This window comes from Chionomys nivalis, chromosome 2 (assembly GCF_950005125.1).
Source record: "Chionomys nivalis chromosome 2, mChiNiv1.1, whole genome shotgun sequence".
NCBI lineage: Eukaryota > Metazoa > Chordata > Mammalia > Rodentia > Cricetidae > Chionomys > Chionomys nivalis.
In genome coordinates, this window is record NC_080087.1 from 123,859,400 (window position 1) to 123,884,754 (window position 25,355).

Here is a 25,355-nt window from a genome sequence, read left to right on the forward strand (position 1 = left end):
AGAGGGAAACAGTGCTGGTCTGTAAATATCTCCCCATGGCCCCCAACCCACACCCCTACTCTGATCCTCTATCACCTTCACCTCACACAGGTTTCTGTGCCTGAGCTCAAAAGGGACATTGGGAGGTTCTGGTGAACAAGAGAGGCTCTTGGATTCCTTCCTTTTGGTTGGGATTGGGGGCAGCCTAACCAGAGGCTGAGGTAGGGAAGAGCAGTACCTTTAAGACACCCACCACACAGAGCGGGGGGGGGGGGAGAAGAGGGAGGAAGAGAGAGAGAGAGAGAGAGAGAGAGAGAGAGAGAGAGAGAGAGAGAGAAGTAAGGACTATAGAATTCTTTGAAACAGAAAATAAAATTGCCAAGATAACAGCAACCCCAGAGACTTGGAGCTGCTTAGTAGAAGCGTGAAGCCGGTAGCCTGGAGTCTATTCCCATGCCAGAGTCATTCAAATTCGCTTAGCATGCTTTCTGCTGACAGGGAGCTGCAGCCAAGACTTCAGGAATAGTACACTTTCCTGAGAGGTGTGAAGAGAACCGAGCTGGGCTTGCAGCAGACTCTGGCATGGGCACCCCAGTACCGCAGCGATGTGGGATCTGCTCTTGGAGCACAGAACCTGGGCAGGGATCAGGGTGGAATCTTTTGTGTCCTGTTGCTGCAGCATCCTGAAGGAGGCCAATACCTCTCTGGGCTCCAGGTTGATATGTCTAAATCAGTGGTTCTCAACCTGTGGGTCACAGCCCCCAGAGGATTGCATATCAGATATTCTACACACCAGATACTTACACTATGATTCATAACAGTAGCAAAATTACAGTTATGAAGTAGCAACAAAAATAATTTTATGGTTGGGATCACCATAGCATGTGGAGCTGTATTAAAGGGTCGCAGTGTTAGGAAGGCTGAGAGCTGCTGCCCTAAGCGAGTATAAGGGCTGTGAGACTGATTTGAGGAAGAAGCCCAGCATACAGGAAAAACAACAAACAATAGACAGGCTTACCTTAATCTCTAAAAAAAAAAAAAAAAAAAAAAAAAAAAAAAAAAAAAAAAAAAGGCAATTTTTCTTTCTCTGGATCCTCTTTTGTTACTATACTCTTTTTCTCAATTATAATTATTAACGCATATCAATTATACAAACTAGTGGGTTTCGCTACAATTTTCACACATGAATATAGTACACTTTTTGATCATGTCCACTTTCCTTCCTTTTTTTAGGCTTTTGGCTCTGCCCTTGCTACTTCCTTTATCCTCTAGTTTTCCCAGGAACACATAAGAGCGAAACTGTACCCAACAGGGAAGGGAAAGATGATGACAGTGACCGCTTGTGACTTAATACTTCCCCCAACCCACCGTCCCAACAGGTAGACGTCATGAACACGAAAAGAAGGCTTGGGTGGGAAAGGGTAGGTCCTAAAAAGGAGGGTCATGGAGGCAGGAGGGTGAATAAGGATTTGAGGTGCTGACTTTGTTCTCCCTCCTCCGAAAGCACCAGGGCAGATAGCAAATACCTGGAAACTCCAGGCTTCCCTGCAAGTGATGGCCTAATCTCATTTCCTGGCTATCAGAAACTTTAGGCTCACGGGTTCAAGCTCATGAAGTTCACTTTCAAGACAGCGAAGGGAGGTGCTTGGTGAGGGAACCATCTGTAGGCTGCTCTCATTTGCAGAGTTAGTCCCTACCTCCTCCCGTTAGGTGTGAGGAGTCTCAGTAAAGGTAGCATCACTGTTCTTTTACCTTGTCACCTTCAAAGTACCAGCGGCAGACCATGAAGACAGCAACTGGGGGGTGGCGTCTGTTCCCCCCGACCACGGCTCTGCGTAGTTTTAACTAAATCTCTATTGTTCTAATAAAGCTTGAGATTCAAAGGCTAGTGAAAGCCTGCAAGCTTAGAGAGCTGGAATAGCAACTGGCTAACTGTCTCTCTCTGCTGGCAACCAGGATACAAACCCTTTCCACACCACCCCAACTAAAAAATAAAATCACACTAAGCTCCTCCCTGCTACTTCCTATCAACCAGTTGCTAACCTCGCCTCTCTAAGCCCAGGTTAATTTTGTTTAATTAATACAAATACAGCACATCTTCATATAGTTAACAAATGTAGCGTGAACAATGTAACACATCTTTGCCTGGATAAACAAATATTCCACAACATGGAAGAACATGGTAACAGTGCTCCCATGAGTACTCCCTATGTGTGCCATAGGTTCTAAGCAGTTCTCATCATGTCTTAATCCTTACGAGAAACCTAGGAATACAGGAAGTGTCTTCGGTCCTACCTTGACCCCTAAGGAAATTTGCCTGTGGTCACATAAGTGGCACATGGCAGAGCCAAGGACCTCACAAACCATGCCATGACACCTCATCAGGTGATGAGGACAACGCTTGGGCCACCGGCACATGTTCAAAGGCAGGGATTGGCAAGAGAGACGACAGCAACAGAACACACGGGTTGGACAGTGTAGACACGGATGACAAGATGGGGCTGGGAAAGGAATAGTTTGCCCAGTGTCTCTCACCCAGCAAATGAGAGAATTGGTACTTGAACACAGAATTCAAAGCAGGGATCGGCACATAATGAGTCCCCAGTAAGTTTTACTTCTTTGTGCTTATTTTTATCTTTGTGTACATAAAAGTCTCAAAGTAATGTGGGAGGCAGAAGGGTTGTTAATGAGTAGCTGGTCCAATGCTTTACAAAGAGAGTCTTAGCCAATTTTGCTTTAAGTGGGTCTCCATGAAGTTGGAGTCCTTGGGTTGCAGCCAGCACGGGGATACTAAACAAGCTTCTCGGGGGATTTCGATGCAGCTTTAACTCTCAGGAGACATTGGGTTGAGGTAGAGAGCTCTTAAACACAGAGTCACCAGCGCGAGAGTAGGAAAGCTGGGATTGAACCTGGGAAAGATCTTTTGTGCTGTGAAGGAGTCAGGGGTGACCCTAAGTACCTGCAGCCCTGGTCGGAAACATAAGAAAGCAACGCGAGACTCCAGCTTGTTTGCACCTGCGTAATAAGTGACTCTGCAACCTCCACTGGATCTCCTAAACGCTCCATAAGATCCATTAACCACAGAGAACGAAAAGTCATTTTAGAGAATTTCACCACAGGGCCTCCAAGGAGGATCATAAGGGTTTTGCACAATCGAGGCTGCACGCCCCTCCACTAGTGTGTAAGGACCACAGAAGATGGTTTCGGAGGGACAATTCTGTACTTTTTCCCCTAACCTGTCATGTGATTTGGCCTGATTTCTGGAACAAAAAGGGAACGTAGTGATCTGGCATCGCTGAAACTTCCTGAGAAGTGTAGTGGCCTGGAACCTTGGACCTGGGCCCAGCCCACTGTATGCAAAGAGCCCAGTTCTAGCTACTCAAGGCTTAGCTAAATTATGTTCGTCTACTGAGCCAGGGAAAGGAATGAGGCCAAATCAGCCTTTAATTTTGGCTTTTTGGTAACAACAGTGATGGTAATGATGAGTTAGACAGAAAGACAACCAGACATTAGGGTACACATTTGGGCTGTAAGAAATCCGAATACAATTATGAATGAGCACATTAAGACTGACCTTCTCCTTCCCACCAGCCCTCCAATCCTGTGGTTTGTTTACTATGCAGATCATGTTTGACTTCACAGAATTGGATGTTATTTAGATTCAATTATTGTGAGGTTAAGTTCCTCTCTCCAGAAGCAGTTGAGTAAATTTAGAAGCCTTTAGAGGGAATAGGTACATTTATCTTATACCAGTTAAATGATAGGGAGAGAGGCAGGGAAGGAGTGAAATAGTTACCAGGACAATGAAGGTTGCAGTTTGGAGGGTTTGGGTCCTTTGCTCACCTTCCTTGTCCCATTTAGCCTTCTTTTTGCTTTGTTTTTTGAGATGATGAGCAGATAGATTAGGACATTTTTCATGAAGATGGAAGTAGATTCTATGTGTGAGGCTTTGTGTGTCCGTGTCTGTGTGTTTCTGAGAATAAGTGGCTGGTATGAGACTAGAAATAGAAATAATTTTGTAGGTTAATTGGATTTTGTATAGATAACTATGGCTTATTAGGCTTTAAATCTCCCCTCGTCTTAGTAACAGAGTTCTCTCTCTATTAGATCAAATTATCTCGCAACAAATCATAATTCCTCTCTGCTATTATTGGCCTGCTGTTGGTCCCTTGAAGCCACAATTTGGCCTTAGATCCATTGAGAAAAGCACGGTCTGTCTGGAAAGGGAGTATGATGGGCGGGAGAGCTGAAAGACTCTCTTCAGAAAACAGAGCTACTCAGACACTGTCTAATACAGTATGCACAGAATTCAGGATGCCTTGTCTGTGAACAATAACAGATTTTCAGATCTTGGGATGATGTGGGAAGTCACACATCCAATTCTTGTTGCTTTTATTGGTTAATGAATAAAGAAACTGCTTTGAGCCTACGGCAGGGCAGAACAGAGGTAGGCAGGGAAAACTAAACTGAATGCTGGGAGAAAGAAGGCAGAGTCAGGAGAAGCCATGTAGCCCCTGCCAGAGACAGACCACAGGATGCCAGACAGAACTTTACCCAGTAAGCCACAGCCATGTGGCAATACACAGATGAACAGAAATGAGTTAAATTAAGATGTAAGAGCTAGACAATAAGAAGCTAGAGCTAATGGGCCAAGCAGTGATTTAATGAATACAGTTTCTGTGTGGTTATTTCGGGGCTGAGCAGCCAGGAACAAACACGGTCTCCTACAACACTGGAGTATCTTTGGAGGTCATCACTCTCCCTTCCCTTCATCCTCCATAGTCTGCTGGCAAGGATACCACCCTGATACATCATTTTTGTCTTGATCCTGATGCCAGAATACATTGACTCCCACAGTCTGGAGAGTGAGGAAATGATTGCCTACTGTTCTGATGGAAGAAGACACTGGGATTTTCAAGTTTATCCTCTGTTAGCCCATTCTTTAACCTATTTGGGCTTCGTCTCTTTCTGTCTCAGCTTTTCTTCACAAACCTAAAAGATGAAGGTACAAACCACTGGTCTATATTTTGGACCCATGATATTGTTTGTTATGCCTGTAGTTTGTGTGTGTGTGTGTGTGTGTGCATGTGTATGAACGTGTATGCGTGTGCGCATGTGCATATGCATGTGTGTGCGTGTGTGTGCATGTGTGTGTGTGTGTTATTTATAGTCCTCACTGTTTGCTGGTCTCAGAATTTGAGGGCTTCAAGGATTGACAGAAAACAGTGCCTGACTTTCCCTATCATCAGAAACACTACCTAGGGAAGTTTCTAACTTCTTTGGCATCTCTATGTCCTCAACACACACACACACACACACACACACCCTATGACCTAATTCTTACCCCTATACCTTCTCCTCCCTATCACAATACAGAGATCTAGCCTGGAGGGAAATTCTTACTTTGAAGTTTCTATCCTGTGGGTCTTCATTGCAGAACAGCTACAAGACCACCAGACCTTCCTTTAATATAGACTCTCAGAGTAAGCTTTAGTGGACTATTCTGCTTATGAAAATCTTTGTCTCTTAACTCGTTCTTAACAAATATTTCCCTTCCTACTAAGGTTAGAAGCATGAGGGCGGTGTGAAGAAGTGAGATCCTATTTTGACCTGTGCCCTGCCCCCACCTCCGCCCCCACGACACACACATCAATTCCTATCCAATGAACACGGCCCAGAACTGACTTCAGAGCTGGAGATGAAGGGAAGGAGTAAGGTGCATGTCTTTGTGCTGATGGGTAAGGGGATCTAGCAAGATCATCTCTCATATCAGGTCAGAAAAGCTAAGGGTCTTCCAGACAGGCGCTGTGGGTAGAAGAAAAGACAAAGGTGACCATACCAGTGTGGGAAGAGGTGATTTGGGTAACTTGAGTCAGTCATGAGCACCTAACAGACTCTCTGAATGGTATCTTCATTCATGAAGTGGGAGTAATTATTACTAACCTCACTGTGTTGAGGTGGCAGGTGGAATCACATCTACAGACATGTTCTGCAGACAGGGAGGAGAGCAATACAAGAAAGAAGAAGACATAAAGGAAGGAAATTCATATTTGAAGGAGGCAGGAAAATGGCTTTGTAAGCAAGTTTTGCTAACCCCCATTGCAACCCTTACATACTAACCTTCATTTAAGTTGAGTGAATGCCAACTTGCTACCTTGCTCCCCTGGTTTCATAGATGAGGCAATTTGTTTTGATAAAAGAAAATCTCCCCTGAAGCTCTCCAGGTGTTTTATCTCAACACTTTGATAATTCTTCCTACACCTTCACGCTCAGCTCCCAATAGCTTTCATTCATATTTCACCTAGAAAATGGGTAAAATGTCCGAACTAAAATTTGCTAGACTCATGGATAAATCTTGGTTCTCATCTGACTTAGTCCATCAGCAAGACTGACGACTCCTCCTTTTCTCAGTATACTTTGTATTCTTCCTCAGCTTGCGAAATACAGCATTTTCTTACCTGGCTAGCCTTCTCTTCTCAGCCTCTTCTGCTGGTTCCCAACATCTTATGACTTCTAAAACCCGGTACCCCTCCTTTTCTGGCATACGCTGACCACTTTGGTTATCTCATCTAAGCAGTGGATTTAACACCCCCACCCCCACACACACGCTGCTAACAAGTCTCATGCCCCTATCTGGTCGCAGGCCCAGATGCCAGGCTAATGTACACCACAGTGCTGGCTAGGAAGTTCCCACTCCATAGCTGATGGACCTCTCCTGGTTGATCCTTTCAAAAGTGAACACCCAATCTTTACTCCAAAACCCGCTTGCTTTTCAGTCTCAATTCAAATAAAACCACTCTCTCATTCTTCCCAATGCCCAAGTCAAAATTAACATCATCATCTACTTTCCTGTCTTGCTCACATACCACATCAGATCCTCCCACCAACCTCAACATTTATTTCTTCAAAAATACATACGAGTCTTCATATTTCTTAGGTTTTGTCTTGATACTGTTTGGTCTGAAACATATTCATCCTTTATTTATGGATTATTGTAATGGCCTTCTAGCTCCAGATTCTGTCTTTTTCCCCTCTAGTCTGTCTCCAGTAGAGAAGCCAGCACAGTCCTGCCATACACAGTATCATGTCATTTGAAGTAGGAAAGAAGGGCTCAGAGACTAAGAAAGGCTCCATAATCTTTCACTCAGAACACCCAAGACTACCCATCTCATCCATAAATGTCAGGCTCTTAAGACAGGCCATAACCTTTGCCTTATCTGTTTACCCACCACTGGTCCCTATTTTGACCTCTTCTATTTTCTTTCTTTTTTTAGATTTCTTTATTTTATGTGCATTGATATTTGGCCTGCATGTATGTCTGTGTGAGGGCTTTGGATCCCCCAGAACTAGAGCTACAGACGGTCTTGAGCTGCCATGTGGGTGTTAGGAATTGAACCCGGGTCCTCTGGAAGAACAGCCAGTGCTCTTAACTGCTGAACCATCTCTCCAGCCCCCAATCTCTCCTATTTTCCTTCCTCTCACTTACTCAATCTTAGCATGCCAGTGTCTTTGGTTTTCCTGAAATATGTCAGTCACTTTTCTGCCTCAGAATCTGTGCCCAGATTGCTTGGTCCCGAATATCCGCACGGCGTACTTCTCTGCCTGTCTCATATCTTAGTTCAAGTACCCTTCTTCAGTGGGCTTCCATAGACATTGACTTTGATATGTAGTTACTTCCCTAGTTGCTCTGACAAAATACAAGAATTTTACTTGGTTCTCAATCCACTTGAGTGGACAACCAAGATGAGCCACCACAGAGTTTCAGGGAATATGGTCCATTGTGGCAGGAACATCAGGGCAGTGAGAACTTGAAGCATCTGGCACACTGCATCAAAGGCAATAAGCAGAGAGGGAGAAACGCTTGCACTCAGCTCCTTTCTCAGTCACTCTGGCTCCCAACCCGTGGGATGCTGCCACCTACTCTCTGGATGGGTCTTCCCTCAAGTTAAGCATTTCTGGAAATGGCTTCATAAACACACCCCAGAGGTATGTTTCCACGGTGATTCTAAACGCAGTCGACTCGACAATGAAAATTAACCACCACATCATCATTTAGAATTTTAGTCTGCCTCGCCCTCCTCCATAGTCCCTTTTCCTTTTCCATGCTATTTTCTCCACAACACATGACAGCATATCTTGGGTAGGCACAATTGACTTGTTTATCTGATTCATTGTCTTTCTCTACCAGAGAACTTTATGCCTCCCATCTAGAAGATGGAACATAGAACGTAAATACTGAATGGACAAGGGACTGACCAAACACAGCTTAGAGTGCTCAGCAAGTTGATCAAGGTCGCACAGATTGTCACAGCCTAGATAAAGTCAAGACTGTCTAGGATGAGAGCCGGACTCTTAATCATCATGAGCTGCAATAAAAGGAAAAGAACTATAAACTGTGCCCTAAGGCTGATATGTTATCGTTTTCCTGTTTTGGTTTCCCAGAACAGCAAACTCCAGCCCAGCATGGGGATGCCTTTGCCACAAGATGCTGTATGTATTTCTTCCTGTTCAATGTCAGGGATGCCTGGGTATAGTGAGTGGGAAAAGGTAGTCTTAGGCTTACCTGGTATTGCCATAGCAACCAGGTAACCTAAGGACTCTCTTGAAGCTAGACCTTCAGACTGAAAGAGGCAAAAAAAAAAGAAACAGGATCAAAAATAAGACAATCTGTGACTAGAGAAACAGCCGTGTCTGCCACCTGCCCTGTTGGTAGAAGAATCTTCATCCTTTTCCAGCCCCTCCTACCTGGTTAGTCACAGCCACAGCTGGGAAATACCTTGTGCTGCGCCCCGCCTGTAGCACAACACCAACCCAAGAGACCTGTGGTCTTCTCTTGACTAACATCTCTAAACTAAAGGTCCCCCAAATATTCCTGCTGTCCTGTAGTAACACAAGAACATTTCTGGACCGGGAGTCTAGAACACTGCCTTCTGACCCCTGTACCAGAAGGGCAGACTCTCCTAGAATGTCCTTTGTCTTAACTTCTCTTGATGACCCAGCTGAGCCTTTTCTTAAGGCTCTTGCTCCTTTCTTACCTATTTGACTGATCTTAGCATGACAGTAGGAAAATGGAAAGGTAATAGAAAAAATAAAGCTGAATGGAAGTCTTAAAGAAACGGGAGTTAGAACTCGAATGTAGCAAGAGCGCCTATGTATGCTGGGGACTGTCAAGTCCTTTGCGTGCTTCTTCTCGCTTGGTCCTTTAAGGAGGCGAGCGTTATCTGTACTTGGAGGGTAAATAAAGACAAAGGTCAAGGGCTTTCCTACATTTGCTTACCTAGGAATGGGTGAAGAGACATCCAAAATCAAAGCGCTTGATTTCTAAAATGCATTTCCTTAACCACTGCCACACACTCCACCCCTCAGAGGGCCAGTTTCTTCCATGTCCCTAAGCCCTGAGATCACTAAGGAGTATCTGGTCCCTTTGCATTTAGTGAACCCCTTTGACCACTGGAGTTTGCTGAACTCTGCAGATAAGTTTATTATAATCTTCCCCACTTGAAGGGTGGTTTTGTAATTTTTTTTTTTTTTAAAGCGGCGCACAGGAGAAAGATGCCCTGTGACAGAGTTCATTTGGAGGGTTTTTTATTGGGAGGGGTACATAAAGAAGGGGAGGAGGGAGACCTGCCGCTGGGGACAGGAGCAGCAGAACAGAGAGAAGAGAGAAGGGGAGGGGATGGGAGCGGGGGGGGGGAGGGGGAGAGGGAGAGAGAGAGAGGTGGGTTGGGTCCTTCTAGACGGGAACTAATGAATGTACACAGGAGGTGCTCATAGTGGCTGTAGCTGAGGACCTAACCTGTCAGGACCCCAAGGGCAGGCCAGTACAGATGCCTGAATACTAACAGGAGGAGCTTCAGGAGCTGGGATAGAGGGCCTTGTTCTTCCCCACACCATGGAACCCGTATAGTTTAGTTCACTCCTTTCTGGGCATCTCCAGTTTGCCTAGTTGCTGGGGTATCAGTGAGATTAGGTATCAGCCGAATTCTCAAAGGATATGAAAATGATGCAGTACGAAACGGTGTGTAATGAAGCAGGGGGAGGAGACAGGGCTGCAACTGGCCATCCTGGAAGATATGGCTGAGGGGCCTAAGCCCCAGAAATATCCATCCCTCCTCCGGGGAAGTGACAGAAAAAGACTCCCAGCACGGGCCCAGTGTGGTGAAGCTCAGACCTGGTTTCTCCTTTCCCCGTGCCTCTCTGACATGGACTAAGAGGATTCCTCCTCCTCCTCCTCCTCCTCCTCCTCCTCCTCCTCCTCCTCTTCCTGCTCCTCTTTCTCCTCCTCCTCTTCCTCCTCCTCCTCTTCCTCCCCTTCCTCCTCCTCCTCCTCTTCTTCTTTCTTCTTCTCCTCCTCCTCTTGTTCTTCTTCCTCCTCTTCTTCTTCCTCCCCCTCCTCCTTCCTCTTCCTCTTCATCCTCCTCCTCTTACTTTTCCTCCTCATCCTCATCCTCCTCTTCCTCTTCCCCCTCCTCTTCCTTTTCCTCTTCCTTCTCCTCCTCTTCTTTCTCCACCTCTTCCTCCTCATCCTCTTCCTGCTCCTCTTACTCTTTCTCCTCCTCCTTTTCCTCCTCCTCCTTCTTCATCCTCCCTTCCCTCTCCTGCTCCTTCTTCTCAAGGCAGGGTTTCTCCATGGAGCCCTGGCTGTCCTGGAACTCACTCTGTAGACCAGGCTGACCTCGAACTCACAGAGCTCCCCCAGCCTCTGCCTCCCAAGTGCTGGGACCGAAGGCGTGCGCCACCACCACCAAGCATTCCACCTCACTTTTGAGACAGTCTCTCAGTGAGACATGCAGCTTGCCATTTTTAAGCTAGGCTACCTGACCAGCGAGCCTCAAGAACCCTCCTGTCCCTGCCTCCCCAGCTCTGGGATTCAAGCGTGCACCACTATGCTCAACCTTTTATATGAGTGTTCAGGTCCTCATCTTTGCGCATCAAGCACTTTACCAAATAAACTGAGCTATCGCTCTGGTCCCCATCCCCCACCCCCTCCATTTTAGCTCTTAATGGAGTTTACAGTGGAGAATATCTTCATTAATTTAACATGATCCCATTTTTGCTGCCAGTTATTTTTACCCAGTTGTTCTTAAAGACACATGTGTATAACTAGAAAGATCCAGGTAAGTTGGCATTTTATTCTAAGCAGTAGGACTGTGGCCCTTGTCTTGAGGTATATATTGAGCACTTGCACAAATGCTAAATTTAAAAACTTCTTCCTGGATTTTTTCTTTAGAAACTATCATTGCTTTATTCATCAGATACATATTTCTAAATGAGCTTTGGTACCCCATTTACTAATATTTGTAGTGCTAGAAGTGGGTCCTGTCTGCCTTTTGGGTTGTCCTAGGGTGCATGCGGGAGATTAACAATTGTTTCAGGGGAAGCACCTCAGCTCCAGCCTCTTGGCCCCTGAGCCAGGCACTGGGACCAGAATGGGTTCGCACTATAGCTAGGCATGTGACTGTTCAAAGGGTCTAGTGAGATCCAATGTTCCCATACAGAGCCATGGTGGAAGCCCAGATCGCATTATTAGCTGTTTCCAGCCAGTAGCTTTTCACGCCTTTTCTCCTCGCTGCTGCCTGGGAAACAAGGGGTGCAGGCTGCTGTCACTTAGTTTCACTGCCAGCGACCGGAAGTAATGTCTTTTACCTGATTGGCGACTTGACATGGCTGCTTAACAACCCGATTAATCAAACCTAGCTCATCCCATTAGAATTAATGAGCCTAGGAAACGCTGCCATGAATAATGAGGGCTTTGCCTCTCCCCCTGCACCTCTCCACATTTATCCCTCCCATTTCCTTCTCATAGCCATAGCAGGGATGCTCAGCAACTCAGGGAGTTAGAGTTTGCTGGGGGTACTGAGTGACCGCTGCCAGGCATCACAGAATCTAAGACTGGCTGTGTTCTGGAGGAGTAAAACCTCCTGTTCATCAAATAAGCCCGTGATCAGCTGCAGAAGTCAGATTATTGTCTAGCAATATTGAATGCTAGGGATGTACCATTGTGCAAAATCCTGCCCTGTGAGGGAGTCACAGTGCAGTGACCTGGAGACTAGTAAAGAAGTGCCATGAAGTGAGGCTGGGAAAGGCCATGACCAAGAGAAGCTGTTGGTACCCGAGGAGCAGCGGGAAAACTAAATGATGTTTTGGGGATGCTGAATACCTGAGTATCTCTACTACCCAGTAGTATAAAGTTCCAGGTGCTGCAATAATTACTGGGTTAGCCGGGCGGTGGTGGTGCACGCCTTTAATCCCAGCACTCGGGAGGCAGAGGCAGGCAGATCTCTGTGAGTTCGAGGCCAGCCTGGTCTACAAGAGCTAGTTCCAGGACAGGAACCAAAAGCTACGGAGAAATCCTGTCTCGAAAATTAAAAAAGAAAAAAAAAATACTGGGTTAATAAGATGAACATGGTTGGCCTGGTGGTGGAGGAACATACCTTTAATCCCAGCACTCAGGAGGCAGAAGCAGGCAGATCTCTTTGAGTTCTAGGCCAGCCTGGTCTACAGAGCTAGTTTCAGAGCAGTCAGGACTACTTAAAGAAACCCTGTCTCCAAAAACAAACTAAAAAAGATGAACATGGTTCCTATTCTCATTGAGCGGGCAATGCAGGTGCCTAGGACAACATTTGGTTTATTTATTTTTTTTCATTTAGTCATTCAAACACAACAGATTGCCAAGTGTTTTCTACTGTAGGACTTAGCACTAGGGAAAGGGTGTACAACGGTGTTAGCCTCACCCGTTTCTCTCCAGGGTTCTTTGGAGGACAGAGAGGTACATGACTAGATCCTTGTGGTCATGTGTTGAGTTCTCTAAAAGTGACGTGCTAAATTTATTCAGCATAAAGTTGGTGTGGGACAGTAGAATTTGAGACTCTTAATCTCAGGGTCATGAGTTTGTGCCCCATGTTGGGTGCCAAATTTTAGTAATATCAAAGAGTTCCACAATAGCCCAGAATGGAGTATAACAAAGGTTTATTTATTTGAGAATAAATCTGCAGTAAGGGTAACAATCCACAGTCCTCGACGTGCACTGGAACTGGAGCCAAATTCAGCAGAAAAAAGGGCCGTGCATGCATTTTTCTGTACTTATAGTACATGAGACCACACCCAAAGTGGGCTGCTATCTTAAAGGCTGTTGACTGAAGGAGTTCTCACAACATAAAGTCCTCTCGGGTTAAAGCACAGATCTCCACCTGGAGAAGTCATGGATGACTCTGTGCAGGAAGTGGCATTTGAGCCGTCATAAAAACAAAACTAACCAGAAGACTGGGTACAAGAGGACAGCACACAAGCTGATTTTGTGTATAGGAATTGAAATGAAAGGGAAGAATGATTCCAGAAACCATAAGAAGGAGATGGTCAGTTCTGTAGTCTACAGTGAAGAATCTGACTAAAGATGCAGATAGATACACTTAGAGCTCAGAAGATCCTAGGCTTGCTTATTCATGATTGAGAACAAGGCATAGTTTTCTAAATGACGAAACATTTGAACAAGCAAGGAAATGGCTCAAGAGGCCTTATCCCAATATAGTATCACAGGGTGCAGGAATTGGACTGGGCACAGGTCCTTTGATAGGAGTGAGAGAGAGGAGCTGAATCCAAAATGAGTGGCCTGGACTGGAAGCTTGGAGACCAAAGGAAGAGGAAGACTTAAGAGCAAAGGCCCTTAGTAAGATCAGAGGGAATGCAGAGCCCAGATGTTAAGGTCCCTGGGAAGGGGAGTGGAAGGGCTGAGTCAATGGGGATTTTGTGAGCAAAGAGAGTGGAAGGGGAGCTGGGAAGGAAGGAGATAGAGATTAAAAAGAGAGAGCGAGAAAAAAAGGGGAAATGGAAGCCAGGCAATGGTGGCACACGCCTTTATTCTCAGCAAATGGGAGGCAGAGGCAGGTGGATCTCTGCAAGTTCGAGGCCAGCCTGGTCTACAGAGCAAGTTCCAGGATAGTCAGGGCTACACAGAGAAATCTTGTCTCAATAAACAGAAAAGGAGAGAGAGAGAGACAGAGAGAGAGAGAGACAGAGAGAGAGAGAGAAAGGGAGAGGGAGGGGAGGATAGCTGGGATGTTCACAGAGGCACTTTGGGGCCACCGTATCAGGCATCAATCATGGTTATCTGATGTGTCACGGGGAGCTCTAGAGCATGGGTTACACTCTGCAGTTCGGTTACCAGGAGCTTCTCATCCTGACACCACTTAGCTTGGCCAGATTTGTTTCCCGCCTTCCCCTGCTTCTAAGCTGGTCTTTTGTCCTTTGCCCCAGAGCTGGCTGGAGCAACCCAGACCTTCAGCAAGGACATTGGCCAACCCAAGATCAGGATTCAGGCCTGACCTACATTTCTCTTCCTCTTGGGGACCCAGCCTGGAAAGCATCACTGAGGGGACCAGTGTCTTTGCAGGAGAAGGCTAAGGCTCACGTTCAGAGTTCTATGGCCTACAGGCATTTCTCTGTACTCAGTCAAGGTGACCCCGTGTGACATATTTTTAAACTTATTACAATCAGGCTACTGAGAAGTTGTAGGGAAAGATCCCTTGTAAGACTGAGGGTAGTCTGTATGGGGTCCTGGGTTCAATCGCCAGCACTACCAAAAATACCAATTCTATCATGTTCCCTCATCTGTAGCAAACTGGAGATGGTGGAGGCTGTCCTGGTTGCAGCCTGTGTTCGAATCTCTCCTGCCTCCACCAGCAGATTTCTGTCATTGTGTCATCTCTCTAGACAGAGCTTGTGACTTGGATGGAGTGGCTCAGATTAGGGTTTCAGTGTCCATCGACCTCGCTATCATCCGCTGGACTAAGGCTCCAGCCTCACCGTATCCCCTTTTTCTCTCACAGGGAGAGCTGCTAAGCCCTTGCCGCTGTGATGGTTCAGTCAAATGTACTCACCAGCCGTGTCTCATCAAGTGGATCAGTGAAAGGGGCTGCTGGAGCTGTGAGCTGTGTTACTACAAATACCATGTCATCGCCATAAGCACAAAGAATCCTCTACAGGTAAACCTAGGGCTCCCCAGCCTAAGGTTCCCTCATTACCTGCTTTATGGTGGGGAATTACTGAACCTCAGATTCAGGGCAGCTTGGTGACTAGGAGCCACACAGTCATGAGAGTATGAAAGGGGTTCATTTCCTTTACCTGGAGTCTTAAAAAGTGGATTTCAATCCATGGTTTAGAGCAGGGTCTGAGAACCTGCATTATTAGCAAGCTATGGGGGATACTCCTGCTGGCCCACAGACCACACTTTCTATGACACGGGACAGAGTGGGATGAAGGGAGAAGCAAAGAAAATAAGAAAGAAGAAACCATGATGACAGAGTTTTAAAAAGGGGGGGGCACCATGAGAGCTAAGGGAAAACAGGCCCAGAGCTAGAGTAGGGACCTGTCAATCAGATTGGCAGAATTCAGGGCTCCCTCTGCCCATCCTCTCCTCTCCCCTCTGCTGACATAGCCATCTTCACCCCAATTGCTGTTAAGTCCTGTGCCAATCAGTCATATCAAGCAGTTTACCAGTGAAGATAGTGCACACGCGCATGCGCACACACCCACACACTGTTCTGCTCCTGAAAATACCTACACATATACGTCATCAGTCAAGTGGCCATGTAATCAATTAGCCAGCAAGCCAGTGAGGATGGAAACCACAGATGCCTGACATTTTCCCTCCTCTGTGGGTGGAACGCTGTGTCAACCTTGCAAATCCAGGAGAGCTGGGAGTGGGTGATTGTAGTAGGGTGAGCATCTCAAAACTTGTGGGGTACCCTGTGGCATTCTCCATGGAAGAACTCTCTGGAATTCGGGGGAGGGAAGCATCAGATTTCCAGGCACCTCTTGATGGGGAGCCTCCCGACTGCTGGTTCCATCTTCAACCGCCCCTCTCAGATCCTGAGGCGGCTTAAAATAGTAGTGCCAAGCAACAGCTGATTCGGGGTCCTCAGGGGGCAGAGGAGGCCTGAGCGCATTAACCTGCCCCTTTCTTTACAGCTGACTCAGGCCTCAGGAAAGGTCATATCTAAAATCTATGAACTCACCCCAAAACACCCCCATCTTGGTTCCACCTTTGACTCATAATGAAAAAAATCATTCAGGTATAGCTTTTTACTTGGCGTAAAGAAAAGGTTATTTTAAATCTGCTTCAGGTAAGCAGATGGCAGCCCTGGCAATATTGGTCTGTTAATCTATTTCCAAGTTACTGCGCTGCCTTCAGTTACGAGTTTCTGGGCACTGGGGACCCCTCTGGTTCTGTTGATCCTGGAAATGCAATGGTGTGTGCGCAGTTAGTGCCAGTTCATTTTTCTGTCTAGAAGCAGTTTGGACTTGAGGCTGCACTGTATGGTTCTATCCTCAATTGTTCCGAGTATGTATCCTGGGCTTCGCTGATCTAGCTAAGTGTGGCACAGTTGCCTGCTCTGCCACAGTGGTCACCCTCTGTGTAAAAAGCCCAGCTGGCCTATCTGCAGTAGAAGTCAGAGCTGCCAGATCTGATTAGATGGCAACAAAGCAATGGATGGGGTCCTGCCATCATATGGAAGAGAGCTTGGCTGTCTCTCCTGCTGGTTTGTGTCCCAGGCAAAGATGTAAGAAATAGCTCAAGTCTTCAATATAGGGCATTATGTTAGCGACATTCTCAAAGAAAGGTTTGTATCTAGAATAGCTACTAAGAAAGGAAGCATAGCCTAGTGGGTCTCGAGGCCCCGTCGACTGCATCCCACCTTCGAATGTCAATTCATTAATTCTATTCCCCTGTGGTTTTAGTTAACCATGGCTACTTGACACCAAAAAAAAAAAAATATTAAAAGGAAAACTCTAGAAAGAATAACTTTTAATTGTGTATTGTTCTGAGTAGAACATGTCATGGCTTCCTGCTCCATCCTACCCAGGACATGGGTCATCCCTTTGTTCATCTGTTCATGCTGTATAAGTTGTTTACCAATCGGTCACTTAGGAGCCATCGTGGCTATTAGATCCACTGGCATGAGCCAACACAATACTAGAATATAGGGTCCGCTACTATCTGAGGCTTCTACTGGGGGCCTTGAAATGCATTCCCTTTGAATGATGGAAGACTATGACATATTAACACACATTTAATGACTGCTTGTTAAGTTGGAGACAACTCAGTGAAGTGAGTCCTGTTATTACTCGATGCATGGGTTTAGACAGTGGGAGCACAGAGGGATTTATAAACTTGCTGGAGGCTGTGCAGCTATGAAGCAAAGGAGCAGGTTGCTTTCTGCAACAAGAATTCCTGAGTCCAGGCGCATGTGCACACATCTGTTTACCCCTGCCTAGACAAGTTTATCTGTGTCTTTACTGAAGCAGTAAAGAATGCCCTTCGTGCCCTGGCCTCGCTCTGAACACTCACAATGCTTGAGGACATAAGACAGAGCAATTACCTCCATCTTTAAAGAAGGGGAAATTGACAGTCATTGTAATTAATTTCTTATCTACACCCAACAAGTTTGGGGACACAGTTCAACCATAATTGGGCTCTCTGTCCCCTTACTTGCTGTTCCTTCCCAGTTTAAGGAACAAGATTCCTCTTTGCCCTCCACCCTTGTCTCTTCACTCCCGCAGCAGAACTAGAGTCCACAGGGAGAAGGTCTTGGGATGTGGAGATTAGAACCTCACTGAGACTGAGATTCTTGTGATCCAGGTGTTTGTCAGCAGCAGGACTTGGTACCACTGATGCTCTGAGCCCTCCTGTCAGGTCTCAGAGCTCTCTGCTCCTCAGCGCTCTCCTTGAGGTACCTCCTGTTACAGTTACATGGGACCTCGCACGGGACAAGAAGAAATTCTGGTATACAGCATCTCATCCCCACCCTTCTTCGTCCCTCTCTTTTTGGTCAGAGGGCCCCATTAGGGGGCTTGGGGAAGGAAGGGAGATTATGGGGATAAAGAGAACATTTCTATGCCTCTAGAAGGTTGGGCTACTGATGCCTGAATGGTAGAAACAAACGAACAAAATCATTAGAAACTCTCTTCTAGACAGTGTGGAGTCGGCCCTGGAAAAAGCATGTATTGTACATGAGGGGAGTCTATGTGATAGGACCGTCTTCTGGAAAATGCCTTTGTTATGTGTAACCCTAGGCTGGGGAAGCGCTGGAAAATGAAAGGGCTAATTCTCTGTAATGGGATGCTATCTGTGTTATTAAATGTTAAGGCCCGTGTCCTACATCTAGACTAAAAGGGAAATGGTTTCCAATACTTACTGTTTGTTCCTTGGAGGTGAAGGCACACTAGCCCTCTTGAACATGTGGCTCTGGCAGGCCTTGCCCTTCTCCCCTATTCCCTCTGCCTTTAGATTGCATTCTTAAGCCAGCCCCCAAGATCCATTCCCTTATTTGGCCCCTTCCTCCTGACTACCAAGGTCCAGCAATCAAAATCCCCCTTTGGTTCACTTAATTAACATGCCCAGTTAAAATTAAACACCTCACCCTAACACCAATTTTCCTCTTGTACCTTTTTAAACTGCCATTTGCTTATGCGCCATATCTGTCTCCTCTCTATCCAGAGGCAGTTTATGACCCAGAGGGACAAAGGGCTCTGCTCCCTCTCCCTTGTCCCCTTTCTCCCCCATCCCCTACCTCTTTACCACCACATCCTAGCCCATTCTAACAGACTTCCCCTTCTTCTTTTAAAAAATTACACCTGCAAGGTCATTTGCTGCTGTTTTCTGCCTGAGTCCGAAAGCAGCCACTTTAACGTCTCCCCCACTTAATAAAGGATCTCTCTACGAAAATAGGTATTTGGGTGTGGTTTATGCCTAATCTGGGGTCCGGGAGGAAGCTCCACTGTTCAGGGGTCTCCTTCAGGAGGCCACTGGCCTACCCTGTCTGAGTCAATAATAGCAGAAGGAGGGGTCCCTGGTGGTAGATGGAAGCCCATGTGCCTCTCATTTGTCTTTAGGTCACAGTGGTTCTGAGACTGTTCCCTGGAGGACATTATGCAGACCCATGGTGGACCGCATTGGGAAACTCTTAGAGTTGTGTGCCCCAAGGCTGTGGGGACCACAGGGCAAGGGTCTTGTCTGGTGTTATCTAGTTCTTTAGCTCTAGTACCTAGTGTGGTGGCCAGGCACATAGAGATAGTCAATACTTGCTTGTTAAATGAAATAAGCCTAAACCAAAACCCCGCTCAAGGCTAATTTAGGACATTGCTCCATAGACAAAGCATATAATCATAAAATTCCGTAGCCAAAACTCACCCACACTCCAGCCTCCAACTCAATATTGCTATAAGTACACTGTTTTCTCTTTGACAAAGAAGAAGTTAAAATACAGCTAGTCTATTGTGAGCTGGTTTCCTTACACCCACACCCCATGTCCTCTCCTTCTCTGTCCAATCGTTGATCTCTGATGTGCATATTAAGTGGCAAGCAAGGTAGTGGTGTAGAAAAAAATAAAACAGTCAAAGAAAGACCTCTGTCCTCTTGGCACCGATTGGTGAGAAAATCAACTGTGTTGCTCTCAAAGGAATATTCTCGTGCCTTGGAACAACACCCACACTAGTTCTTTGTTTTCCTTCTTGCCTTTGAATTTCTATGTCTATGAAAGTCAAGTAGAAGGGTCTCCTCCCCAGTCATGCCTGCCCAGAGCCCCCTCCTTACAGTGATGTCTGATCATTTTATATGACATGGGTTCCCTCTGCATCAAAATATATAATATGAAACTGCAAAGCTGTCCATTGTGCTACAGGTGGAGAAGCCCTGGTTTGAGCTCTGTACCAGCGATCTGCTGGAGCAGAAGGAAGAGTGTGGGAATGGGATCCAGGCGCTCAAGCAACTAATCTGTCACTCTCTCCTCCCCAGTGGCAGGCCATATCCCTGACAGTCATCGAGAAGGTTCAGATTGCAGCTGCCATCTTGGGTTCTCTCTTCCTCATCGCCAGTATCTCTTGGCTTATTTGGTCGACCTTCAGTCCCTCAGCAAAATGGCAACGCCAAGACCTCCTCTTTCAGATCTGCTACGGGATGTATGGCTTCATGGACGTGGTGTGCATAGGTGGGTCTGGGGTATTGTCTCCATGAGAAGTAATGAGCCGCACGGTAAGGAAATGGAAAGATCCCCAGCATCCCCTTCTACTTGGAGGTAGAACTGGGGTTGAGATTCGTGACCTTGGGTGAGACTATAGCTTAGGTATAAGAGGTGGGTGGGAAAGGAGGGGGCAGGACAAAGATGATAAGCTGAAGTCATTTCCAAACAAATCTATCTTGGCCAGTTAGAGACAAGGATGAAGCTTACCTCTGAGTTAAAGAAGGTCATTTGGTGAATTCATCTGCAGGGGTGTGGAAGGCTTCTCATTGCACAGCCTACAAGCCAGGACTTGGCATATCTATACAGCAAGAAGCCCAGAAGCAGCCATGATGAGAACTGTCTTTCTATTTTTGTTTTATGTATGTATATACATGTGGGTGGATCACATGTGAATGTGTGAATGAAGGTTTATACATACATACACGTGTAAGTGTAAATGTGCACAGCACATAGGTTTATGGGAAGGCGGTCAGAAGACAGCTTTGGGTGTTGTCTTCAGGTGCCTTCCACTTTTAGTTTGAGACAGGGTCTCTCATTGTCCTGGAACTTTGCCATGGAGGCCAGATGAACTGGCCAGTAGGCTCCAGGGATCTACCTATGTCCACCACACCTGGCTTTTCACACAAACTCGGGATCAGAACTAGGTCCTCACAACTGTAAAACAAGCCTTTCTACAAAGTCACCTCTTCACCTCTGGCCCTTCTCTTCTTCTATAAGCCTGTTCTGTACCCCAACTCTCTCTAATCTAGTGGTATGTGTGGGACTGGGGTTCCACACAGCTCCAGGAGCCCCATGTGGGAGTAGGAAAGAGAATACTGCTCTAAAGCCTCACCTCTGCTTCACAGTGAGTTCTTCATGGTGAGGCAGGGGTGAGGCTTCCAAAGAGCGTTTGTAGTCATTCCAGGTAAGATGGGGTTTAAAAAGCTTCAGAGTTTTAGGACAAAGAAGTTAGGACCCACTTCTTTAGTTCCCGCCTCTTCCCTACCCAATCCTGAAGTCAACTTTTCTCCTCTTTTCCACCATAGCTGGTGGAGGGTTGGGTTCTTTTTGTTTCAATGGGGGATTGTGAGTATTGACTGCAAAGGTTTGCTCCATGCAAATGAGGAGGTGGAAATGGATCTGGTTGTTCTAAACGACGCATGGTTAAACACTGACTATGCATCCTCATCTGGAACTCTCGTTGTACCCCCAGGTCACAGCACTGGGGGCGTGAATGTAGTGCAATGTTCTTCTCCATCAGTGGTGTTACATCAAATATGCTACAGCGCTCTGTTCAACAGGATAACATCTCCTCGTTATAATTGAGCCGAGATGGTGGTGATATGAATTTCTTTGGGACCATTTAATATTAGAAATTGAAAAGACCTGGAGACTATCCTACTGATCTCAGAAGCCACGGCTGATCACAGTAATGCCGGACCTTGTATGTTCATCTAAGCCAGTGTATCGTGTCTCTCTGGCTAATTCAATATATCAATCCTGGGGACAAAGATTATTTTCCTTATTTTCCGGATTGTGAAATCTTGTCCATCGCAGGCTAACTCAGCAGAAAAGTAGGACTTATGTTTCAGTGCTTTCCCAGGACAGGTTGGCTGACCATAGAGAACGCTAAGAAGTGACATAAAACAGAGAGTGTCGTGTGACCTAGACAAGGGAGCAGGGGCTGATGAACAGGAGTGGGCAGCTGCAAGCAGATCCCGGTGGTGGTTGTGATATGGTGGCTGTGGTGATGACCAGCGGTGATGCTGGTGGTTGTAAAGGTGACGTTCAGTATTAGTTGCCCTTCTTCTGCAGTCTGTTCCCAGTAACACAGCTCACACTGGGTGGGCGTAACATAGAGGCTTTCTGAAGGGAGGGGTCAAATGGAAGCTGCAATATTTAGCAGAGATGGTTTTAGTTTTAGTCTCAACTAGTCGCTCAGCTTCACTAGAAAGCAAACTTGGCATCTGTCTACAGAGTGCAAGACGGCAGCTCAGCTCACTTCTCTTGGCACAGCCCCCTTCCACATGCCTCTGAGTCCAGGCTCATTCCTTGGCTCGAAAGTAAAATGAGATCCACAATGCCATTGCAGGGTCGACCTGAGCACAGTTTTCAGACCCCCTGGAAATATTGGTTGGGAAAGGAATGTTGAGTAAAAGAATCCATATCCAACAGGTCCAAGCTACTGTATTAAGCCATGTAGAACCTGGATAAAAAAAAAAATTATGACCAGGAGAAAAGAAAATAAGTCCAGGACAGAACTGGCTCTAAGGGGCTAAGGGAAGAATCAACCCATCTGCTGCTACCAGCTTCTGGATTTTCTACATTTTTCAGACACCAGCAAAAATGTGTTCCCTAACACTGCTAAATAGTCATGGATAGTAAAGATGTGTGTGAGCACTAAATGGGTGGCTCTTTGTGTATGGATCTTTTAAAAATATACTTAATTCTCTATTGGAGGAGCATGAAGAGGGTGTTGAGAGTTCAGCATGGAGGGGGGACTCTGTGTCAAGATCCCACGAAGCCAAAAGCAAACACTGTCTGCTTAGTGGTTGTGAAACCAAGTCTGTCTCATTCTCAGCTATATCCACCCAGCTGGCTTTTGGGAGCATTGGTAATCACCAAGAAAACCCAGAGTAATGATTCTGTACATGAATGGTCTTTAGCTCATCAAAGGAATTTGCCTAAAGTGGCTTCCAGGGTCTCCAGTTTCCCCATCGCGTACAGCATATCTCCAGGACTGAGGTCAATGACGTTGGATGTGAGCATTTCCAGTGGGTAATGCATTTCATGGTACAAACTGTCCCCAAAGACCAGAAACCTCTTGGTTTAGAGTCTTAAGCTCCTAGCCCAGTAGTTCTCAACATGCGGATTGGGATTCCCTTGGCAAGCCTCTATTACCAAAAAAAAAAAAGTTATATTACAATTCGTAAGAGTGGCAAAATTGCAGTTATGAAGTAGCAATGAGAAGATTTTTACGGTTGGGGGTCAGCACAACATGAGGAACTGTAGTAAAGGGTTGCAGCATTTGGGAGGTTGAGAACCACTGCTCTAGAGCAATGCATACTAACTACCATGAACGTCAAATGTAAGTTAACGAGAGCACAGAAAACCACCAAGCCCCTTGAAAGAAGTGATGATGGGGCAACAGCTCTCCTAGGATCCGAGGGCTGAGCACTGTGATCCTTATTTCAGCTCTGGGGCTTCACTAACCCGTGCTGTGCTAACCCAGGCTTAGCTGTGCTCTGGGTCACACAGCTCAGCCTGCAACGGGGTCGAGGATGGAACCACAAACCTCTGACTCTAATTCCAGGGCACTTTCCATGGCCTATTTTTTTCTAAAAAAAATTATTTATTTGTGTATTTTACGTTTATGAATACTTTGCCTGCATGTACATCTACGGATCAGAAGACAGCATCAGACAGTTGTGAGCTACTGTGTGGGTGCTGGGAATTGAACTCAGGGCCTTTGGAGGAGCAGAGCGTGCTCTTAAGCAATGAGCCATCTCTTCAGCCCTCTGGTTGCTCCATATGAAATAATACTTAACCATTTAAGGATGACCCCTAACCTAGCAATCTTGTAACACAGCGGACTTCAAGGGAGGCAGACATTAATCCAGCCATAACCATCACAACAATCGGGTGTTCACTGGGCCACTTCTGCTCCAGTCTTTTGTTTGGGATTCAGGTGGTCGGTCATCAATATACCTTTTTAAAAGTTGGTGCTGCCACCATGCCCAACTGTTATCTGTTTTTAGAAGCAACATATAGACAAGCGTAGATGCTTAGTTTTCTTAGCAATGATTAAAGCATCAAATGTAAATGCTAACGATCTTAATAATATAATAGTTAAGTGTAGAGCTTATGGAACATTCATGCATAAAAGTGTAGTTATAATGCTATATCATAACTTTTAACTATAACTATAGTAAAATATATAATTATATAAATAAATAAATATTATATAACTGTAAAAAAATAAAAAAAATAAAAGTCGGTGCTGTTTGAATGTCAATGGAGAAAGGGACTTTAGAAATTAGGATGATATTTGGAAACCTATCTGCCTGTGCTACTCTCTGGAGAGGGGTGTTTTGGGTTAGGTAAATCTAATTCTAGCTCTTAACATGGACATGGGAAATATATTCATTATACACAGACATTATTGAGAGAGAAAGAGAGAGAGAGAGAGAGAGAGAGAGAGAGAGAGAGAGAGAGAGAGAGAGCGCATTGCATGGACACATTGAGACACAAGAGGCTCCTATTCTGGAGGATCTCACATCTCATGGAGGAAAGTGACCACTGACATTCAGAAATCAGAGCTGTGCTGGGGTCTGGATACAGACACGATTCCTGGGGAGGGAAAACTGGGTCAAAGGGCTTGGAATGACTGTAACTGTTTCTTTAGTAGCATCTACTGACTGCCTTGCTTTCCCCCAAACTCAAGACACATAAAAGAGAGATGAATGAGATCTATCTGTCCAAGAGTTCGGTCTCCAAGCACAGGATAACTTACTGTGGGAGGGTGTCTATCGGAGCAAAGAGGAAGACAGGACAGAGCAGAGAACAATGAACCCTCTTGAAGACCCTAAGAGACTTGTTGAAAGAACTCTACCATTAAGTTGGTTACAAAAGCGAAACCAAAGTTTGTCCAAAAGATGGAGAAGAATATTCTAGGCAAAGAGACTCATCTGCGTGGAAACACAGAGTGAGCCAGGTATGCTAGAAAGCGGAGTGTGTTTGTTTGGCTCAGTGGCAATGACACAGAGCAGAAGGTTGCCGAGGAACAATGGGTTTGGGGAAGCTGGCAGACGCCAAGTCATATGCTAAGAACTCTGGCACTATTCCGCTGAAGACACAGAAGCAATGCCAGAATTTTACATAGGAAAGTCTGGTTAGACATAACGTTTTCAAACCTATAAATCTAGCACCTATGGGAAGCATAGATCAGAGCAGGGCAGATCGGAAGTAGGAGGGACTGGCTGAGAAATGCTTGTGATAATCAGAGCGGAAACAGAGACACAACGCAGGAATGGTGGGAAAGAAGTATAGAGGCGACCTGGGGCTTCACCCAGTCTGCGGAATGGATGGGATCAGGCAGGCAGTAGCTGGAACAAAGGGATCCAAGCATGAGCTTTGGCAAAGATGTCAGAACAAAAAGACCACCTTAAGCCTAAAGTGCAGACAGAAGGCCAAAGGCTGTCCCTAAATCAAGGGTTTGTAGCCAAGAGAAACAAGTTGTCATAGCCTGCAGAGATAAGAAGGCAGTGCCAGGGAAGGTGGATCACAGGACCTGGGGTCTTGGGGAGGGTAGGGGCAGAAAGGCCTTTCAGAGTACACAGGTGGTTCTTTCTGTGACATAGAGGAAGATGTTGAGGGCAT

At 45.9% G+C, this 25,355-nt stretch overlaps 1 protein-coding gene across 1 annotated transcript in view; it reads left to right on the top strand.

Annotated features, from left to right (window-relative positions):
* Marchf4 (membrane associated ring-CH-type finger 4) overlaps positions 1-25,355 on the top strand; it is a 140,760-nt gene that overhangs the window by 102,813 nt on the left and 12,592 nt on the right. The window contains exons 2-3 of the mRNA XM_057761922.1: positions 14,805-14,960; positions 19,772-19,964. Of these exons, the coding sequence (XP_057617905.1) occupies positions 14,805-14,960; positions 19,772-19,964 (349 nt within the window). The remainder of the gene's footprint in view (positions 1-14,804; positions 14,961-19,771; positions 19,965-25,355) is intronic.